At 56.0% G+C, this 22010-nt stretch overlaps 1 protein-coding gene across 1 annotated transcript in view; it reads left to right on the forward strand.

Moving 5' to 3' along the window:
• LOC139242139 (telomerase protein component 1-like) overlaps positions 1 to 22004 on the forward strand; it is a gene marked incomplete at both ends in the record, with an annotated part of 87124 nt that extends 65120 nt beyond the window's left edge. The window contains 8 exons of the mRNA XM_070870253.1: positions 318 to 454; positions 4913 to 5001; positions 6738 to 6852; positions 9561 to 9837; positions 13299 to 13416; positions 17077 to 17201; positions 19136 to 19235; positions 21973 to 22004. Of these exons, the coding sequence (XP_070726354.1) occupies positions 318 to 454; positions 4913 to 5001; positions 6738 to 6852; positions 9561 to 9837; positions 13299 to 13416; positions 17077 to 17201; positions 19136 to 19235; positions 21973 to 22004 (993 nt within the window). The remainder of the gene's footprint in view (positions 1 to 317; positions 455 to 4912; positions 5002 to 6737; positions 6853 to 9560; positions 9838 to 13298; positions 13417 to 17076; positions 17202 to 19135; positions 19236 to 21972) is intronic.
• Between the last annotated feature and the right edge of the window lie 6 nt (positions 22005 to 22010).

A 22010-nucleotide genomic window follows, 5' to 3' on the forward strand; every position in this document is an offset into this window, starting at 1 on the left:
GGTGGAGGGAGTGAGTGTTGAAGGTGGTGGGTAGCGTGTCGATCGAGCGGGGCTGCTGTGTCCTGGATGGTGTCGAGCTTCTCGAGTGTTGTGGGAGCTGCAACTCATCCAGGCAAAGTGGGGAGTGTTCCATCACACTCCTGACTTGTGTCTTGTCGATGGTGGGAAGGCTTTGGGGAGTCAGGAGGTGAGACACTCGCAGAATCCCCAGCCTCTGACCTGCTCCTGTGGCCACAGTATTTATGTGGCTGGTCCGGTTAAGCTTCTGGTCAGTGGTGACCCCCCAGGATGTTGACGGTGTCTCTGTCTCTCGACAGTATTCTGGGGCTCTGGGCCCCTGCGGAGAAGCCCAGCTCTCGCCTCTGCCTGTCCAACGCCCAGTTGCGGGAAGCTGTGCAGCTCCACTACCTGAGGGACAGCAGCCAAGAGAAGCAGGTTCATCTCTGCCTGGCAGGTGAGCTTGGCGCCGGTCTCCGAGGTCCTGGCGCTGTGTGTGTGTGTGTGTGTGTGTGTGTGTGTGTGTGTGTGCGCGCTGTGGCACCCCATCGCCTCGGAGTCAGAAGGTCGTGGGTTCCAGTCCCACTCCAGGGACTTGAGCGCGTGAATCCGGGCTGACACTCCCAGTGCAGGGCTGAGGGAGCGACGCGCTGTCGGAGGGGCCGTCTTTCAGGTGAGACGTCAAACCGAGGGCCCCCCCCCCGTCTGCTCTCTCAGGTGGACGTACATAAGAAACAGGGGCAGGAGTCGGCCATTCGGCCCCTCGAGCCTGCTCCGCCATTCAATGGCTAATCCGATCATGGACTCAGCTCCACTTCCCCGCCCGCTCCCCATAACCCTTCACTCCCTTATCACTCAAAAATCTGTCTATCTCCACCTTAAATATATTCAATGACCCAGCCTCCACAGCTCTCTGGGGCAGAGAGTTCCACAGATTTACAACCCTCTGAGAGAAGGAATTCCTCCTCATCTCAGTTTTAAATGGGTTTATTCTGAAACTAAGCTCCCTAGTTCCAGATTCCCCCACGAGGGGAAACATCCTCTCTGCATCCACCTTGTCGAGCCCCCTCAGTATCTTATACGTTTCGATAAGATCACCTCTCATTCTTCTGAACTCCACTGAGTAGAGGCCCAACCTCCTCAACCTTTCCTCATAAGTCAACCCCCTCATCTCCGGAATCAACCGAGTGAACCTTCTCTGAACAGCCTCCAATGCAAGTATATCCCTCCTTAAACACGGATACCAAAACTGCACGCAGTACTCCAGGTGTGGCCTCACCAATACCCTGTACAGTTGTAGCAGGACTTCTCTGCTTTTATACTCCATCCCCCCTTGTAATAAAGGCCATTGGCCTTCCTGATCACTTGCTGTATCTGCATACTAACTTTTTGTGCTTCATGCACAAGGACCCCCCAGGTCCCTCTGTACCGCGGCACTTTCTAATCTCTCTCCATTTAAATAATTTGCTTTTTTATTTTTCCTTCCAAAGTGGATAACCTCACATTTTCCCACATTATCCTTATTCAGCCAAATTTTTGCCCACTCACTGAGCCTGCCTAGATCCCTTTGCAGATTCTTTGTGTCCTATTCGCAACTTGCTTTCCCATCCCATCTTTGTATCGTCAGCAAACTTGGCCACATTACACTGGGTCCCTTCGTCCAAGTCATTAATATAGATTGTAAATAGCTGGGGCCCCAGCACTGACCCCTGCGGCACCCCGCCAGTTACTGATTGCCAGCTGGAAAATGACCCATTTATCCCCGAGTCTCTGTTTTCTGTTAGCCAGCATGGCTAGCTAATATTTTACCCCCAACCACGTGATCTTTTATCTTGTGCAGTAATGTTTTTACGTGGCATCTTATCGAATGCCTTTCTGGATATCCACGTAAAAGATCCCAGGGCACTATTTGGAAGAAGAGCAGGGGGGAATTATCCCCGGAGCCCTGGGGCCAATATTTATCCCTCAATCAACAGAACAAAAAACAGATGATCTGGGTCATTATCACATCGCTGTGTGTGGGAGCTTGCTGTGCGCAAATTGGCGTTTCCCACATTACAACAGTGACTGCACTCCGAAAGTACTTTATTGGCTGTAAAGCACCTTTGAGACGTCCGGTGGTTGTGAAAAGGCGCTATATAAATGCAAGTCTTTATTTTTCTTGGTAACGACAAGGAAAGACTTGCAATTATATAGCGCCTTGTATGACCTCCAGACGTCTCAAAGCGCTTTACAGCCAACGAAGTACTTTTGGAGTGTAGTCACTGTTGTAATGTGGGAAACACGGCAGCCAATTTGCGCACAGCAAGCTCCCACAGCAATGTGATAATGACCCAGAGAATCTGTTTTGTGTTATGTTGATTGAGGGGATAAATATTGGCCCCAGGACACCGGTAGGAGAACTCCCCCTGCTCTTCCAGTCGTGGCCGTGGGATATTTTACGTCCACCCGAGGACAGCAGACGTCTCCCCGGTTTTAACGTCCCATCCGACAGTGCGGCACCTCCCTCAGCACTGCCCTGGGAGAGTCGGCCTGGATTGATGTGCTCGAGTCCCTGGAGTCGGGGCATGAACTGCAGTGGCGTATTTAAAATAAACTTTCAACACCAGCTGTGTGTTCGACGATTCAAGCAGTCTTTACTCGCACCGGTGGGGAGAGACCGCCTGCTCTCTGCCTGTAGCCAGGCTTCTCCGCTGATGCAAAGTTCCAAGCAACCTTTGTACATTTAATGATGCATGTCAGCCTCGTGCATGGTTCCCCCACCCACCTACGCCGTTTAATTGGCCCAAAGCCCGCGTGCACAGTTGCCGATTGATTAATTCCCTTTCCCGTCACACAATCATTGGCCTATGTCTCATACCGGATGGAGTTTCTCCAGCGTGTTACCTCTGACCCCTGGCCCTGTTTAACTGCCTCTCTGGGCCTCCTGCGGTTCAACAGTTTGTAATTGTCCTCGAGTTACACCGCTCGTAACAGTTTAATCATTCCGACGTGCTATTTTTGGCGTTATCTCTTCTGCCCGTTCAGCAACTTAGAAAGCTGACCCCGGTACAAAAGGCCTATCCGCTCTTTGCAGTTCCGAGACCCGTTCTTAACCCTGGAATTATGGCCGAGCTCGACAGCCCCACTTCATGAAACCCATAAACCCTTCTGAGGCGAGGGTATTATCCACTAACCTTCAGCTGACACTTGGCTGTGAGACGACTCACCCCCCCCCGCCTGGAATGGGTGGTGCCGGGGGGGGCAGCACAGTTGGCCTCAGTGTCCTCTTGTCCAAGGTGGGCTAACTCGGCCAAGGTTCCTGCTCCTTGTCACTGTCCGGTGAGCCCAGGTGGAAAGTGCACTGGTGTTCACACCTTGTGTGGCGGTGCGATTGGAACACGACACATCGCCCCCCCCCACCCCGCCCCAAGCCCCTGCCACCGTCTCACCGTCTAGGCACCGCACGGGAACCATAGTCGTTCCACGTTGTCGATGGTTTTTATCGCCCGCCCCTGTCTCCCGCTCTGTCCCTCTGTTGTCCACAGGAACAGGAGGAGGCCATTCGGCCCCACAAGCCCCATCCCAACTTTCCTTTAGATCGTTGCTGATCTGTATCTGTATCTCGACCCGACCTACCCGCCCTCTCCCCGTATCCCTCAATCCCACCCTCTCCCCGTGTCCCTCAATCCCACCCTCTCTCCCCGTATCCCTCTCTCCCCGTATCCCTCTCTCCCCGTATCCCTCTCTCCCCGCCCTCTCCCCGTATCCCTCAATCCCCGTATCCCTCAATCCCCGTATCCCTCAATCCCCGCCCTCTCCCCGTATCCCTCAATCCCCGCCCTCTCCCTCGATCCCACCCTCTCCCCGGATCCCTCAATCCCCGCCCTCTCCCCGTATCCCTCAATCCCCGTATCCCTCAATCCCCGCCCTCTCCCCGTATCCCTCAATCCCCGCCCTCTCCCTCGATCCCGCCCTCTCCCCGGATCCCTCAATCCCCGCCCTCTCCCCGTATCCCTCGATCCCGCCCTCTCCCCGGATCCCTCAATCCCCGCCCTCTCCCCGTATCCCTCAATCCCCGCCCGCTCCCCGTATCCCTCAATCCCCGTATCCCTCGATCCCGCCCTCTCCCCGTATCCCTCAATCCCCGCCCTCTCCCCGTATCCCTCAATCCCCGCCCTCTCTCCCCGTATCCCTCAATCCCGCCCTCTCTCCCCGTATCCCTCAATCCCCGCCCTCTCCCCGTATCCCTCAATCCCGCCCTCTCCCCATATCCCTCAATCCCCGCCCTCTCTCCCCGTATCCCTCAATCCCGCCCTCTCTCCCCGTATCCCTCAATCCCCGCCCTCTCCCCGTATCCCTCAATCCCCGCCCTCTCCCCGTATCCCTCAATCCCGCCCTCTCCCCGTATCCCTCAATCCCGCCCTCTCCCCGTATCCCTCAATCCCACCCTCTCCCCGTATCCCTCAATCCCACCCTCTCCCCATATCCCTCAATCCCACCCCCTCTCCCCGTATCCCTCAATCCCCGCCCTCTCCCCGTATCCCTCAATCCCGCCCTCTCTCCCCGTATCCCTCAATCCCCGCCCTCTCCCCGTATCCCTCAATCCCCGCCCTCTCCCCGTATCCCTCGATCCCCGCCCCCTCTCTCCGTATCCCTCAATCCCGCCCTCTCCCCGGATCCCTCAATCCCCGCCCTCTCCCCGTATCCCTCAATCCCACCCTCTCTCCCCGTATCCCTCAATCCCGCCCTCTCCCTGGATCCCTCAATCCCCGCCCTCTCCCCGTATCCCTCGATCCCGCCCTCTCCCCGTATCCCTCAATCCCACTCTCTCTCCCCGTATCCCTCAATCCCGCCCTCTCCCCGTATCCCTCAATCCCGCCCTCTCCCCGTATCCCTCAATCCCGCCCTCTCATCTTGTCCTTGTCGCCAACAGCTCACCTATGGAGGCTGACGGACCCCATGGGGGACGGGACATTCACGGACTGTGACCCTGAGGCACTCGCTGACCTCCCTGAACATCTGGTATGTACCCTCGCTCAGTCCCACCTCTGGGTGGTGTTAGAGTGTGCGATCGTGGGAGAGTACAGGAGGGGGCAGTGTGTGTAATAGTGAGAGAGGGAGAGGGTTGGGGGGTGTGTGTGTGTAATAGTGAGAGAGGGAGAGGGTTGGGGGTGTGTGTGTAATAGTGAGAGAGGGAGAGGGTTGGGGGGGTGTGTGTGTAATAGTGAGAGAGGGAGAGGGTTGGGGGGTGTGTGTGTAATAGTGAGAGAGGGAGAGGGTTGGGGGTGTGTGTGTGTAATAGTGAGAGAGGGAGAGGGTTGGGGGTGTGTGTGTGTAATAGTGAGAGAGGGAGAGGGTTGGGGGTGTGTGTGTGTAATAGTGAGAGAGGGAGAGGGTTGGGGGTGTGTGTGTGTAATAGTGAGAGAGGGAGAGGGTTGGGGGTGTGTGTGTAATAGTGAGAGAGGGAGAGGGTTGGGGGTGTGTGTGTGTAATAGTGAGAGAGGGAGAGGGTTGGGGGTGTGTGTGTGTGTAATAGTGAGAGAGGGAGAGGGTTGGGGTGTGTGTGTGTGTAATAGTGAGAGAGGGAGAGGGTTGGGGGGTGTGTGTGTGTAATAGTGAGAGAGGGAGAGGGTTGGGGTGTGTGTGTGTAATAGTGAGAGAGGGAGAGGGTTGGGGGTGTGTGTGTGTAATAGTGAGAGAGGGAGAGGGTTGGGGGGTGTGTGTGTGTAATAGTGAGAGAGGGAGAGGGTTGGGGGTGTGTGTGTGTAATAGTGAGAGAGGGAGAGGGTTGGGGGGTGTGTGTGTGTAATAGTGAGAGAGGGAGAGGGTTGGGGTGTGTGTGTGTGTAATAGTGAGAGAGGGAGAGGGTTGGGGGGTGTGTGTGTGTAATAGTGAGAGAGGGAGAGGGTTGGGGGGTGTGTGTAATAGTGAGAGAGGGAGAGGTACAGGAAGGGGCAGTGTGTGTGTAATAGTGAGAGGGGGAGAGGGTACAGGAAGGGGCAGTGTGTGTAATAGTGAGAGAGGGAGAGGGTACAGGAATCGTCAGTGTGTGTAATAGTGAGAGGAGGGAGTATGGGGGGTGTGTGTGTAATGGTGCATGTGAGACACTTGCGTGTGTGTGTAATGGTGAGTACACAGGGCAGCATGTGTGTGCAGTGCATGAGCATGTACATGAGGAGCTAACAGTGTTTGTGATCGTGAGAGTACACACGAGGGACTAGTGTTCGTGCGATATTGAGAGTTTACAGGACAAGACTGTGGCGTGTCCTGTGGTGATAGTGTGCGTGGGCGAGACCCCGGGGGAGGGGGGGGGCGGTGTGAGAGACCCCTGTGTGTGAGATTGGGGATGTATGGCTTAAAGCCGCCCCGGTGTGTGAGACTGGGACAGTTCATGGGGAGCTGCTAATGTTGTTGTGGTCCTTGGTCCCGGACTGATTCTCTCTCTCTCTCTCTCTCTCTCCCTCTCCCTCTCCCTCTCTCTCTCTCCCTCTCCCTCTCCCTCTCCCTCTCCCTCTCCCTCTCTCTCTCTCTCTCTCCCTCTCCCTCTCCCTCTCTCTCTCTCTCTCTCTCTCTCCCTCTCCCTCTCCCTCTCTCTCTCTCTCTCTCTCTCTCTCTCTGTCTCTCTCTCTCTGTCTCTCTCTCTCTGTCTCTCTCTCTCCCTCTCCCTCTCCCTCTCTCTCTCTCTCTCTCTCTCTCTGTCTCTCTCTCTCTCTCTCTCTCTCTCTCTCTCTCTCTCTCTCTCTCTCTCTCTCCCCCAGACCCGCTGTGGGGAACTGCCTCGCCTTGCCTCACTCCTCACCAACCTGCGATTCCTCGCACTGCACGTCAGACTGGGAATCCTCCCACAGCTCGCATCGACCTTCAGCTTATACCGTGAGTACCCGCAAAACCTCCAAACCCCCCTAAACCCCAAACCCCCCCTCACACCCTGTACCGTGAGTACCCCCAAACCCCCCTCACACCCTGTACCGTGAGTACCCCCAAACCCCCCTCACACCCTGTACCGCGAGTACCCCCAAACCCCCCCTCACACCCTGTACCGCGAGTACTCGCTAAACCTCTAAACCCCCCTAAACCCCAAACCCCCCTCACACCCTGTACCGTGAGTACCCCCAAACCCCCCTCACACCCTGTACCGCGAGTACTCGCTAAACCTCTAAACCCTCAAACCCCAAACCCCCCTCACACCCTGTACCGTGAGTACCCCCAAACCCCCCTCACACCCTGTACCGTGAGTACCCCCAAACCCCCTCCCACACCCTGTACCGTAAGTACCCCCAACCACACCCTGTACCGTGAGTACCCCCAAACTCCCCTCACACCCTGTACCGTGTACCCCCAAACCCCCCTCACACCCTGTACCGTGAGTACCCCCAAACCCCCCTCACACCCTGTACCGTGAGTACCCCCAACCCCCCCCACACTCTGTACCGTGAGTACCCCCAAACCCCCCTCACACCCTGTACTTGTGAGCACCCCCAAAACCCCCCTCAAACCCTGTACCCTGAGTATCCTCTTAACACCCCCCCCCACACACCCTGTACAGCGAGTACCCCCAAACCCACACGCTGTACCCTGAGTATCCCCTAAACCCCCGAACCCCCCACCCACACACGCTGTACCCTCAGTCCCCCCCTAAACCCACCTCCCCAGATCACGCCTCTTGTCATCTGCCTTGCTTCAGAGAACAGGAAACGTTTGCCTCCCAGTCTGACGGACCTCCCTCTCCTCAGGTCCCTACCCCTGACCCCTGACCCCTGGCTGGACTGTGAACCTGAATCAAGTCCCCCCCTGCCCCCCCTCACTTCTGCCACCCATTCCTCCCACCACGGCCCAAATCTCCAATAAAACCACCCAGGGCCCGCTGAACTTTGAGTAGGCTAGGCCCATATTCTTTAAAATTTAGAAGAATGAGAGGCAATTTCTGAAACACATAAAATTCTGACATGAGCTTGACCGTGTAGATGCTGAGAGGCTGTGTCCCCTGGCTGGAGAACGCAGGAAAGGGGGGGGCGACTAAGATGATAAGAATTAGGAGCAGGAGTAGGCCATTCGGCCCCTCGAGCCTGCTCCGCCATTTAATACGATCATGGCTGATCTTTGACCTCAACTCCACTTTCCCGCCCGATCCCCATATCCCTCGATATCCCTCGATTTCCCTCGACTCCAAACATCTGTCCATCTCGGCCTTGAATATACTCAAAAGACGGAGCCTCCACAGCCCTCTGGGGCAGAGAATTCCAAAGATTCACCTCCCCTCCGAGTGAAGAAGTTTCTCCTCATCTCCTCTGTCCTAAATGGCCGACCCCTTATCCTGAGACTGTGTGACCCCTGGTTCTAGACTACTTCACTCAAAGAGATGGAATTCTCTACCCCCAGAGGGCTATGGAGGCTCAGTCGTTGAGTGTATCCGAGACCAAGATCGCGATCTTTTGGGACATTTAGGGAATGGAGGGATGTGGAGATCGGGCGGGAAAGTGGGGTCTAAGATCAGCCGTGATCTCATTGAATGGCGGAACAGGCTCGAGGGGCCGAATGGCCGACTCCTGCTCCTAATTCTTGTGTTATGAACTGGGACGGAGCCAGTTATTATTTAAATGGAGAAAGATTGCAAAATGCTGCAGTACAGAGGGACCTGGGGGTCCTTGTGCATGAAACACACAAAGTTAGTATTCAGGTACAGCAAGTGATCAGGAAGGCCAATGAAATGTTGGCCTTTATTGCAAAGGGGGATAGAGTATAAAAGCAGAGAAGTCCTGCTACAACTGTACAGGGTATTGGTGAGGCCACACCTGGAGTACTGCGTGCAGTTTTGGTTTCCATATTTACGAAAGGCTATACTTGCTTTGGAGGCAGTTCAGAGAAGGTTCATTCGGTTGATTCCGGGGATGAGGGGGTTGACTTATGAGGAAAGGTTGAGCAGGTTGGGCCTCTACTCATTGGAATTCAGAAGAATGAGAGGTGATCTTATCGAAACGTATCAGATTATGAGGGGGCTCGACAAGGTGGATGCAGAGAGGATGTTCCCACTGATGGGGGAAGACTAGAACTAGAGGGGCATGGTCTTAGAATAAGGGGCCGCCCATTTAAAACTGAGATGAGGAGGAATTTCTTCTCTCAGAGGGTTGTAAATCTGTGGAATTCTCTGCCCCAGAGAGCTGTGGGGGCTGGGTCATTGAATATATTTAAGACAGGGATAGACAGGTTTTTGAGCGATAAGGGAGTGAAGGGTTGACAGGGATAGACAGGTTTTTGAGCGATAAGGGAGTGAAGGGTTGACAGGGATAGACAGGTTTTTGAGCGATAAGGGAGTGAAGGGTTGACAGAGATAGACAGGTTTTTGAGCGATAAGGGAGTGAAGGGTTGACAGAGATAGACAGTTTCTTAACCGATAAGGGAGTGAAGGATTATGGGGAGCGGGCGGGGAAGTGGAGCTGAGTCCATGATTGGATCAGCCACGGTCGTATTAAATGGCGGAGCAGGCTCGAGGGGCCGAATGGCCGACTCCTGCTCCTATTTCTTCTGTCCTCCTCCGAACCCTCCGTCAGCCTTTTTGTGCACAAACCCTTTCTGCCCTCCAGATGCTGCGGCCTCGGGAGCGGGCGAGAGTGGCAGAGCCCTCCCGGAGATGGGCCCGTACCGAGACTTCATCGGCGCCAACCTGCCCGTTCTTTCCCAGCATCCCTCGCTCTTCTGGCAGCAGGCCCTCAACCAGGCCGACTCCTCGCCTGTCTGCCGGCAGGCCCGGGGGCTGCTGGGTAAGGGCGGGGCGCGCCCCCTCCCGCCGGAGAAGGGGCCGGACGCTTTCCGCCTCGTCGCGTGGACCAACAAGCCGCAGGCGCCCGGCGGAACTGAAGGGTAAGTGACTCTCTCTCTCTGTTTTTCCCTGTTTCTGCCTTCGGGGGGGTGGGGGGGTGTAAAAGGTTTGGGCCTCAGAGAGTGGCGACTGAGGGGAGCGATTGTTGAGCCTCTGGTGGAATACTGCGTCCATTTCTGGGCAGTATGTTACCAGGGAGAAGGGCCTCCAGTTGTGTGGGCGAGATTCGGGAAGTTGGGAGTGGTTTTTTGAGCGACGACCGTTAAGGGGAGATTCAGTTGAGGTGTTCCAAGACCCGTGAGGTTTTGATGGTCACCGTCATCATATCCGGCAGTCCCTCGGAATCGAGGAAGACTTGCTTCCACTCCAAAAATGAGTTCTCGGGTGGCTGAACAGCCCAATACGGGAATTACAGTCTCTGTCACAGGCGGGGCAAATTCGGCACACATTTGTGCTGAGCAAGATCCCGCACTGTGATAATGACGAGATCGCCTGTTTGTGGAAATTGAGGGGTAACTGTTGGCCGCAGGACACTGGGGAAAACTCCCCTGCACCTCTTCCAGTAGAAGTCCTTACTCCTCGGGGGATCAAGGGGTATGGCGAGAAAGCAGGAAGGGGGTACTGAAGTTTCATGTTCAGCCATGAACTCATTGAATGGCGGTGCAGGCTAGAAGGGCTGAATGGCCTGCTCCTGCACTTTTTTTCTATGTTTCTATGGCCGTGGGATCTTTCATGTCCACCTGAGACGGGGTCCTTGGTTTTAACGTCCCATCTGAAAGACGGCACCCCCGGCAGTGTGGCGCTCCCTCGGTACTGCCCCTCCGACAGTGCGGCGCTCCCTCAGTACTGCCCCTCCGACAGTGCGGCGCTCCCTCAATACTGCCCCTCCGACAGTGCGGCGCTCCCTCAGTACCGTCCCTCCGACAGTGCGGCGCTCCCTCAGTACTGCCCCTCCGACAGTGCGGCACTCCCTCAGTACTGCCCCTCCGACAGTGCGGCACTCCCTCAGTACTGCCCCTCCGACAGTGCGGCGCTCCCTCAGTACTGCCCCTCCGACAGTGCGGCACTCCCTCAGTACTGCCCCTCCGACAGTGCGGCGCTCCCTCAGTACCGCCCCTCCGACAGTGCGGCGCTCCCTCAGTACTGCCCCTCCGACAGTGCGGCGCTCCCTCAGTACTGCCCCTCCGACAGGGCGGCTCTCCCTCAGTACTGCCCCTCTGACAGTGCGGCGCTCCCTCAGTACTGCCCCTCTGACAGTGCGGCACTCCCTCAGTATGGGCACTGGGAGTGTCGGCCCGGGATTATGAGGCTTGAGCCTCTGGAGAGGGGTCTCGAACCCTCGACCTCCTGACCCGGAGAGAGTGAGACTGACTGAGCCACGGATGACACATGTCAGGGCGGGGAGGGTAATGGTGGGGGCGGAATTGGCGGGGGGGGGGTGGGGGGGGATTATAACAACAACAACCTGTATTCATATAGCGCCTTTAACTTCGTGAAATGTCCCAAGGCGTTTCACAGGAGTAGGATGAGATAAAAATCTGACCCCGAGCCACATAAGGACAAATGAGGTCAGGTGACCAAAAGCACAGTCAAAGAGGTGGGTTTTAAGGAATGTCTTAAAGGAGGAGAGAGAGGTGGAGAGGTGGAGAGGTTTAGAGAGGGAGTTCCAGAGCTTGGGGCCCAGGCAACAGAAGGCACGGCCAGCGATGGTGGAGCGATTATAATCAGGGATGGTCAGGGGGGCAGAATTAGAGGAGCGCAGACATCTCGGGGGGGGTTGGAGGAGATTACAGAGATAGGGAGGGGGCGAGGGCCATGGAGGGATTTGTAAACAAGGATGAGAATTCTGAAATCGAGGCGTTGCTTAACCGGGAGCCAATGTAGGTCAGTGAGCACAGGGGATGATGGGTGAGCGGGACTTGGTGCAAGTTAGGACACGGGGCAGTGAGCACAGGGGGTGATGGGTGAGTGGGACTGGGTGTGAGTTAGGACACGGGGGCAGTAAGCACAGGGAGTGATAGGTGAGTGGGACACGGTGCGAGTTAGGACACGGGGGCAACGGGCACAGGGGGTGATGGGTGAGCGGGACTCGGTGCGAGTTAGGACACGGAGGCAACAAGCACAGGGGGTGATGGGTGAGCGGGACTCGGTGCGAGTTCGGACAGGGGGTGATGGGTGAGCGGGACTCGGTGCGAGTTAGGTCACGGGGGCAGTGAGCACAGGGGGTGATGGGTGAGCGGGAATTGGTGCGAGTTAGGACACGGGGGCAGCGACCACAGGGGGTGATGGGTGAGCGGGACTCGGTACGAGTTCGGACAGGGGGTGATGGGTGAGCGGGACTCGGTGCGAGTTAGGACACGGGGTCAGCGAGCACAGTGGGTGATGGGTGAGCGGGACTCGGTGCGAGTTAGGACACGGTGTCAGCGAGCACAGGGGGTGATGGGTGAGCGGGACTCGGTGCGAGTTAGGACACGGGGCAGCGAGCACAGTGGGTGCTGGGTGAGCGGGACTCGGTGCGAGTTAGGACACGGTGTCAGCGAGCACAGGGGGTTATGGGTGAGCGGGACTTGGTGCGAGTTAGGACACGGGGCAGCGAGCACGGGGTGATGGGTGAGCGGGACTCGGTGCGAGTTAGGACACGGGGCAGCGAGCACAGGGGGTGATGGGTGAGCGGGACTCGGTGCGAGTTAGGACACGGGGCAGCGAGCACAGGGGGTGATGGGTGAGCGGGACTCGGTGCGAGTTAGGACACGGGGGCAGCGAGCACAGGGGGTGATGGGTGAGCGGGACTGGGTGTGAGTTAGGACACGGGGCAGCGAGCACTGGGGGTGATGGGTGAGCGGGACTGGGTGTGAGTTAGGACACGGGGGCAGCGAGCACGGGGTGATGGGTGAGCGGGACTCGGTGCGAGTTAGGACACGGGGGCAGCGAGCACAGGGGGTGATGGGTGAACGGGACTTGGTGTGAGTAGGACACGGGGCAGTGAGCACAGGGGGTGATGGGTGAGCGGGACTTGGTGCGAGTTAGGACACGGTGTCAGCGAGCACAGGGGGTGATGGGTGAGTGGGACTCGGTGCGAGTTAGGACACGGGGGCAGCGAGCACAGGTGGTGATGGGTGAGCGGGACTTGGTGTGAGTAGGACACCTGGCAGTGAGCACAGGGGGTGATTGGTGAGCGGGACTCGGTGCGAGTTAGGACACGGGGGCAGCGAGCACAGGGGGTGATGGGTGAGCGGGACTTGGTGCGAGTTCGGACACGGGAGAGCCGAGTTTTGGATCACCTCTTGTTTACGTGGGGTAGAATGTGGGAGGCCGGCCAGGAGTGCGCTGGGATCGTCAAATCTGGAGGTAACGGAGGCACGGATGAGGGCTTCTGCAGCGGATGAGCTGAGGCAGGGGCGGAGACGGGAGATGTTACGGAGGCGGTGTTACCGGGGAGGAATGCGCGGGATCCTGCCTTGCCTTTTCTGGCTGACCTTCCTCGTTACTTCCTTTCCCTCAGCAAGGTGATGGTGACACCGACTGAGCCACTGTGCGTGAGTATCTCGCCCAATGGGCGCACGGCTGTGGTGGGTACCAGCGAGGGCACCCTGCACATCCTGGACCTGGACAGCGGACAGGTGAGTGTCGACAATCCTGTAATGACTTAAGAGTCTGGGTTGCTGTCAACTCACTCGGGCGCAAACGGATCTGTCTTTATTCCAGCCCAAGCATGCCAGCGTGACAAAGACACGTTATGTACATGTGACCAAGCACACATGTCACATGCGTGCAGCCCAATGACCTCCAACAGCGGCGCCCTCTGGTGTCAGGTGACCCCCCCCAAGCATTAATACATGACAAAATCCCACCCCCTCCTCCTCCCCCCCTGACAACTTGGGAGACACACCGAGCTCACCTGGATAGAACGGCCCTCCTTCCTACAGAAAACAAAGCTAAAAAAGTGACCTGATAAAGATGTTGAACTAACATCTGTAGTGGGGAAAATGCTTGAAGCTATCATTGAGGAAGAAATAGCGGGACATCTAGATAGGAATAGTGCAATCAGGCAGACGCAGCATGGATTCATGAAAGGGGAAATCATGTTTAACTAATTTACTGGAATTCTTTGAGGATATAACGAGCATGGTGGATAGAGGTGTACCGATGGATGTGGTGTATTTAGATTTCCAAAAGGCATTCGATAAGGTGCCACACAAAAGGTTACTGCAGAAGATAAAGGTTCGCGGCGTCAGAGGAAATGTATTCGCATGGATCGAGAATTGACTGGCGAACAGAAAGCAGAGAGTCGGGATAAATGGGTCCTTTTCGGGTTGGAAATCGGTGGTTAGTGGTGTGCCACAGGGATCGGTGCTGGGACCACAACTGTTTACAATATACATAGATGACCTGGAAGAGGGGACAGAGTGTAGTGTAACAAAATTTGCAGATGACACAAAGATTAGTGGGAAAGCAGGTTGTGCAGAGGACACAGAGAGGCTGCAAAGAGATTTAGATAGGTTAAGCGAATGGGCTAAGGTTTGGCAGATGGAATACAATGTCGGAAAGTGTGAGGTCATCCACCTTGGGGGAAAAAAAACTGTAAAAGGGAATATTATTTGACTCGGGAGAAATTACAACATGCTGAGGTGCAGAGGGACCTGGGGGTCCTTGTGCATGAATCCCAAAAGGTTAGTTTGCAGGTGCAGCAGGTAATCAGGAAGAAGAATGGAACGTTGGCCTTCATTGCGAGAGGGATGGAGTACAAAAGCAGGGAGGTCCTGCTGCAACTGTACAGGGTATTGGTGAGGCCGCACCTGGAGTACTGCGTGCAGTTTTGGTCACCTTACTTAAGGACTCCTGCTCCTATTTCTTATATAACCTTAAAGACCTCAATAAGAACACAAGAATTAGGAACAGGAGTCGGCCATCTAGCCCCTCGAGCCTGCTCCGCCATTCAACAAGATCATGACTGATCTGGCCGTGGACTCAATCATGGACTCGGGTCCACTTCCCTGCCCGCTCCCCATTACCTCGACTCCCTTATCGTTTAAGAATCTGTCTATCCCTGTCTTAAATATATTCAATGACCCAGCCTCCACAGCTCTCTGGGGCAGAGAATTCCACAGATTTACAACCCTCTGAGAGAAGACATTCCTCCTCATCTCAGTTTTAAATGGGTGGCCCCTTATTCTAAGACCATGCCCCCTAGTTCTAGTCTCCCCCATCAGTGGAAACATCCTCTCTGCATCCACCTTGTCAAGCCCCCTCATAATCTTATCCATTTTGATCAGATCACCTCTCATTCTGAGTTCCAATGAGTAGAGGCCCAACCTGCTCAACCTTTCCTCATAAGTCAACCCCCCTCATCTCCGGAATCAACTGAGTGAACCTTCTCTGAACTGCCTCCAAAGCAAGTATATCCTTTCGTAAATATGGAAACCAAAACTGCACGCAGTACTCCAGGTGTGGCCTCACCAATACCCTGTATAACTGTAGCAGGACTTCCCTGCTTTTATACTCCATCCCCTTTGCAATAAAGGCCAAGATACCATTGGCCTTCCTGACCACTTGCTGTACCTGCAGACTAACCTTTTGTGTTTCATGCACAAGGACCCCCAGGTCCTGCTGTACTGCAGCACTTTGCAATCTTTCTCCATTTGAATAATAACTTGCTCTTTTGATTTTTTTTTCTGCCAAAGTGCATGACCCCACACTTTATGCAAAAGTTCAATATGGTAGACATGGAGAAGATGTTTCATCTTGTGTCGGGTGACCAAAACTAGGGGCCATCCATATAATTGATCCAATCGAGTGTTCAGGAGAATTCTTTCCACAGGAATGTGATGAGAATGTGAAACTGTGGCGTAGTTTTTTTTTATTGGTTCCTGGGATGTGGGCGTCGCTGGCCAAGGCCGGCAATTATTGCCCGTCCCTAATTGCCCCTGGAGAAGGTGGTGGTGAGCCGCCTTCTTGAACCGCTGCAGTCCCGTGTGGTGAAGGTGCTCCCACAGTGCTGTTAGGGAGGGAGTTCCAGGATTGTGACCCAGCGACGATGAAGGAACGGCCGATATATTCCCAAGTCGAGGGATGGTGTGTGACTGGGAGGGGAACGTGGAGGAGGTGGTGTTCCCATGCGCCTGCTGCCCTGGTCCTTCTAGGGGGTAGAGGTCGCGGGTTTGGGAGGTGTTGCCGAAGAAGCCTTGGCGAGTTGCCGCGGTGCATCTTGTAGACGGTGCACACTGCAGCCAGGGGGCGCCGGTGGTGGAGGGAGTGAGTGTTGAAGGTGGTGGGTAGCGTGTCGATCGAGCGGGCCTGCTTTGTCCTGGATGGTGTCGAGCTTCTCGAGTGTCGTTGGAGCTGCAACTCATCCAGGCAAAGTGGGGAGTGTTCCATCACACTCCTGACTTGTCGACGGTGGAAAGGCTTTGGGGAGTCAGGAGGTGAGACACTCGCCGCGGAATACCCAGCCTCTGACCCGCTCTTGTAGCCACAGTATTTATGTGGCTGGTCCAGTTAGGTTTCGGGTCAATGGTGTGACCCCCCAGGATGTTGACGGTGGGGGATTCGGGCGATGGTAATGCTGTTGAATGTCAAGGGGCGGTGATTAGACTCTCGCTTGTTGGAGATGGTCATTGCCTGGCACTTGTGTGGCAAGTAACGTTCACGCCCCACATCTGCCCTCAAGTCAGAATTTTATGCCGGTCTTCCTTGCTTGCATGCGGGCATGGCCTGGGGCGCCGTGAACATCCCCGCCTCTGGCCTTGCGACGATGTGAACAGCACCGACGCGTTTCAGGGGAAGCCGGACAAACACCGGAGGGAGAAGGGAGTCGCAGAATCTGCTGACGGGGTGAGATAAAGAGAGTGTTGGCGGAGGCTCGTGAGTGTGGTGCATGAGACGCTGGCATGGACCTGTTGGGCCAAAGGGCCTGGGTTTCTGTGCCGCGCAGTCCGTGATGAAGAGAACTGAATGGCGGTGTGACGGAGATCCGGGCAGCCGGATTTTAACCCTTCCCTTCCAGTGGCTGGCGTAAAGGGTTTGCATCACTCTGCTCGAATGGCCCAACCCCCCGGCCATTGCAGCGATGGGGTGGGGGGGCATGGGGGTAAAAGCTGGGGGCACAGGGTAGGGGGGGGGGGTTGGGCATGGGGGTTGGGGGCGTTCTCCCGCTGAGCCATCGGTTTGGTGGGGGGGTGGGGGGCTGAGGCGGGGAGGCGGGGGAGGGGGGGGAAAGAGAGAGGAACATGGGTCTGCTGATTTATTTTTTTTTGCGCCAATGGATGCCTCTGCCCACGCAGGAAGTGAGGTCGCTGGCAAGCCACGGCGACGGGATCTCGGGCTGCGTGTTCCTGGGCGAGAGCGCGCTCTGCGCCACCTCCTTCGACGGCAAGATCGAGGCGTGGAGCCTCGTCGACGGCTGCAGGTAGGAGTGTGGGGGGATGGGGGCGGAGGTGGGGGCAGAAACCGGGGGAAAGAACAACCAGCAAAGCCGGACCCGCCCCATTCCCAGTCACTCCAGTCGGTTCGGGAAGTGGGAGGTGGGGGGGGCGGGGGTGGGGATTATTGCTCGATCTCTAACCCCCCCCCTCCCTCTGCTCCCAAACCCCTGTCCCCACTGCCCGTTTCCCCCTGATCTCTGCCATCTCTCCCACCCCCCGCTCTGTCAACAAAGTCCTGTTATATACGCAGACTATAGATAGACTCTCTGTGTGGTCACTGTGCAGTTGCACAAGATGGAGCCTTGTTTACCCGATGCACTGCCAATAAGGTTTACCCTGGGTATATTCTACATGCCGGCACCTCTGGAGGGTGCAACTGGTGGAGACCCGGGGTTTCCTGCCCTGGGGGTGTGGCGGGGGCTGTGTAAAAGGGGAGCCCCCTCGCGTGTGCCTCACTCGGGAGTTAGCAATAAAGGACCGAGGTCACCACAGTTTGAGCACAACACATTGCCTCGTGGAGTCATTCATGGGTGCACTGCAGCCATAACTAGTCCCTCCGGCCCGTTCAGCCCCCTCAAGCCTGCTCCGCCATTCAGTTGGATCACAGTCTCATCGTCATTTACCTGCCTTCGCTCCATATCTCGTGAAACCCTTGCCCGCCAAAAAAAAACTCTCTCAAGACCCGAAAGCCCCAATTGACCCTCAGCGTCCACAACACTTTTGGGGGAGCGGGGGCGGGCCGGAGAACCTCTTTTCCTCTACCCTTTGTGTGGACAAAGTGTTGCCTGATTTCACACACCTGAAGGTCGGACTCTAATTTTAAAGATGCTTTCCCCTTGTTCTCGACTCAATCTCCCGAGGAAATAATTTCTCACTCCCTGCCCTATCGAATCCTTCAATCATCAACATCTCGATTAGCTCACCCCATAATCTTCGAAACTCAAGGGTATACAAGCCGAGTTTATGCAACCTGTCTTCGTAATTAAACTCTCCAAACCCCTCTTGCATTCCCTCCCCCACTTCTCTTCCCAGTTGGTTCAATCCGTACTGCACGCACTAGACTCTCGAGCCTTCTTCCCACCCGCCCCTCATACAGAAGCCTATCTGCTAGGCCGTCCAGCCACACTCCGTCCCTAACTCCTGCCCCACAATTACTGGGCGTCAGCTCTGGATTTCCACAACGTTAAAGGTGGCCTTTAAATACCACAGTCTCTGCCCATCTGGAGTATTTCACCACTTCACGGGGTTAGATACAGAGTAAAACTCCCTCTACACTGTCCCCATCAAACACTCCCAGGGCAGGTACAGCACGGGGTTAGATACAGAGTAAAACTCCCTCTACACTGTCCCATCAAACACTCCCAGGGCAGGTACAGGGGGTTAGATACAGAGCAAAGCTCCCTCTACACTGTCCCATCAAACACTCCCAGGGCAGGTACAGGGGGTTAGATACAGAGTAAAGCTCCCTCTACACTGTCCCCATCAAACACTCCCAGGGCCGGTACAGGGGGTTAGATACAGAGTAAATCTCCCTCTACACTGTCCCATCAAACACTCCCAGGACAGGTACAGCACGGGGTTAGATACAGAGGAAAGCTCCCTCTACACTGTCCCATCAAACACTCCCAGGGCAGGTACAGCACGGGGTTAGATACAGAGTAAAGCTCCCTCTACACTGTCCCATCAAACACTCCCAGGGCAGGTACAGCACGGGGTTAGATACAGAGTAAAGCTCCCTCTACACTGTCCCATCAAACACTCCCAGGGCAGGTACAGGGGGTTAGATACAGAGTAAAGCTCCCTCTACACTGTCCCATCAAACACTCCCAGGGCAGGTACAGGGGGTTAGATACAGAGTAAAGCCCTGGGTGTAGTCTCCGCAGTCATAGCCTCCAACACCCGGTCTCTGTTTCCACAGACTAATGCTGATCGATGCCCACGGTGATCGGATAACGGGATGTGCACTGAGTCCTGACGGGAAACATTTGGCTACGTGTTCCTGGGATCGGGCGGTGAAGGTAGGTTCCGTGTGCGCGCACGCCCGGTGACTGGAAACTTTGCCCGTGTCCTAACTCGGACCGAGTCCCGTTCACCCATCACCCCCTGTGCTCACTGCCCCGTGTCCTAACTCGCACCGAGTCCCGCTCACCCATCACCCCCTGTGCTCGCTGACCCCGTGTCCTAACTCGCACCAAGTCCCGCTCACCCATCACCCCCTGTGCTCGCTGACCCTATGTCCTAACTCGCACCGAGTCCCGTTCACCCATCACCCCCTGTGCTCACTGCCCCGTGTCCTAACTCGCACCAAGTCCCGCTCACCCATCACCCCCTGTGCTCGCTGACCCCATGTCCTAACTCGCACCGAGTCCCGCTCACCCATCACCCCCTGTGCTCGCTGCCCCGTGTCCTAACTCGCACCAAGTCCCGCTCACCCATCACCCCCTGTGCTCGCTGACCCGTGTCCTAACTCGCACCGAGTCCCGTTCACCCATCACCCCCTGTGCTCACTGCCTCGTGTCCTAACTCGCACCAAGTCCCGCTCACCCATCACCCCCTGTGCTTGCTGACCCGTGTCCTAACTCACACCAAGTCCCGCTCACCCATCACCCCCTGTGCTCGCTGACCCGTGTCCTAACTCGCACCGAGTCCCGTTCACCCATCACCCCCTGTGCTCACTGCCTCGTGTCCTAACTCGCACCGTGTCCCGCTCACCCATCACCCCCTGTGCTCGCTGACCCCGTGTCCTAACTCGCACCACGTCCCGCTCACCCATCACCCCCTGTGCTCGCTGACCCGTGTCCTAACTCGCACCAAGTCCCGCTCACCCATCACCCCCTGTGCTCGCTGACATACATTGGCTCCTGGTTAAACAACGCCTCGATTTCAAAATTCTCATCCTTGTTTACAAATCCCTCCATGGCCCTCGCCCCCTCCCTCTCTCTGTAATCTCCTCCAGCCCCCACAACCCCCCCGAGATGTCTGCGCCCCTCTAATTCTGCCCCCCTGACCATCCCTGATTATAATCGCTCCACCATCGGTGGCCGTGCCTTCTGTTGCCTGGGCCCCAAGCTCTGGAACTCCCTCCCTAAACCTCCCCGCCTCTCTACCTCGCTCTCTCCTCCTTCGAGACGCTCCTTAAAACCCACCTCTTTCCTGCACTAATTTCCACTTATGCGGCTCGGTGTCAAGTTTGTGTCACACAATACTCCTGTGGAGCGCTTTGGGACGTTTCACTCCGTTAACGTTGCTGTATAAATACGGGTTGTTGTAGTTCCGTGTGTCTGTCGTAAGTCAGGAACAGAGATGACGTTGAACTGAGGGTTGCTCAATAATGCCCTGCGGGGCAATTTAGATTGCGTGGAATTTACTGCACAGACATCGGCCACTCGAGCCTCATCCCACTACTTACTGAAGTCATTCTTCCCGTCTCCGTGACTACTGCCGACAGATTAGCGACCCGTGTCTCAGTGGGCAACGCCCTCGCCTCTGAGTCCGAAGGTTGTGGGTTGAAGTCCCACTCCGGGGACTCGAGCACGTAAATCCTAGGCTGACACTCCCAGTGCAGGGCTGAGGGAGCGCCGCACTGTCGGAGGTGCCGTCTTTCGGATGAGACCTTAAACCGAGGCCCCGTCTGCTCTCTCGGGCGGACGTAAAAGATCCCGCGGCCACTGTTTGGAAGAAGAGCTACGGGAGTTCTCCCCGGTGTCCTGGGGCCAATATCTATCCCTCAATCGACATGACATAAAAAAAAACAGATTATCTGGGTCATTTAGCACACTGCTGTTTGTGGGAGCTTGCTGTGCGCAAATTGGCTGCCTGCGTTCCCCACACATTACAACAGCGACTACACTCCCAACATGTCGTGGTGACCATGAAACTAGGGGATTGTCGTAAAAACCCACCTGGCTGTGAAATGACTTTGAAATGCAAGTCAGTGCGTGACGGGGATCCAGTAGATCACCCCTGTCTCCGAGGGTGAAAGTTCAGTGTCTGACCCACTGACCCCCCCCCCCACCCAATCAGAGACCAGAGATCTTCATTCCCCCCCCCCCCCCCCCCCCCACCCCCACTCCCCTCCCTTTGTCTGGGGGCTGGATTTGACCCTCGGTCCCAGCAGGTCAAAGGTCAGCGTCGGCCTGAACACACAACACAAGAACATGAATAGGAGCAGGAGTCGGCCATTCGGCCCCTCGAGCCTGCTCCGCCATTCACTCATGTAAGCTCGTAATGTTGGTAGCGCCACACTCCGTGGATGTGGACGCACTGTGTACTGCAAGTGCAGGGTTAATAATAAACACAACCAGGCAGATTTCCGGAGACCTCCGAGAGAGCTGACTGCCATGTTCGGAAGCTGTGTGTGCTGTGCCCTGTGAATATATCACAAATGAGATCGTGGCTGATCCGATCATGGACTCAGCTCCACTTGCCCGCCCGCTCCCCATAACCCTTCACTCCCTTATCGCTCAAAAATCTGTCTATCTCCACCTTAAATATATTCAATGACCCAGCCCTCCACAGCTCTCTGGGGCAGAGAATTCCACAGATTTACAACCCTCCGAGAGAAGAAATTCCTCCTCATCTCAGTTTTAAATGGGCGGCCCCTTATTCTGAGACCATGCCCCCTAGTTCTACATTCATCCTCTCTGGTCAAGCCCCCTCATTATCTTGCACGTTGCGATAAGATCGCGCCTTTCATTCTTCAACCTGCCCGTAGCGCGTCCGCTATTGACAGCTTCAATCGATTGTGGGTTTTAGGTCTGGGTGGTGGCCACTGGAAGCTCAACGTCGCACTG

The sequence above is a fragment of the Pristiophorus japonicus genome, unplaced genomic scaffold (genome assembly GCF_044704955.1).
Source record: "Pristiophorus japonicus isolate sPriJap1 unplaced genomic scaffold, sPriJap1.hap1 HAP1_SCAFFOLD_1235, whole genome shotgun sequence".
Classification (NCBI taxonomy): Eukaryota; Metazoa; Chordata; class Chondrichthyes; family Pristiophoridae; genus Pristiophorus; species Pristiophorus japonicus.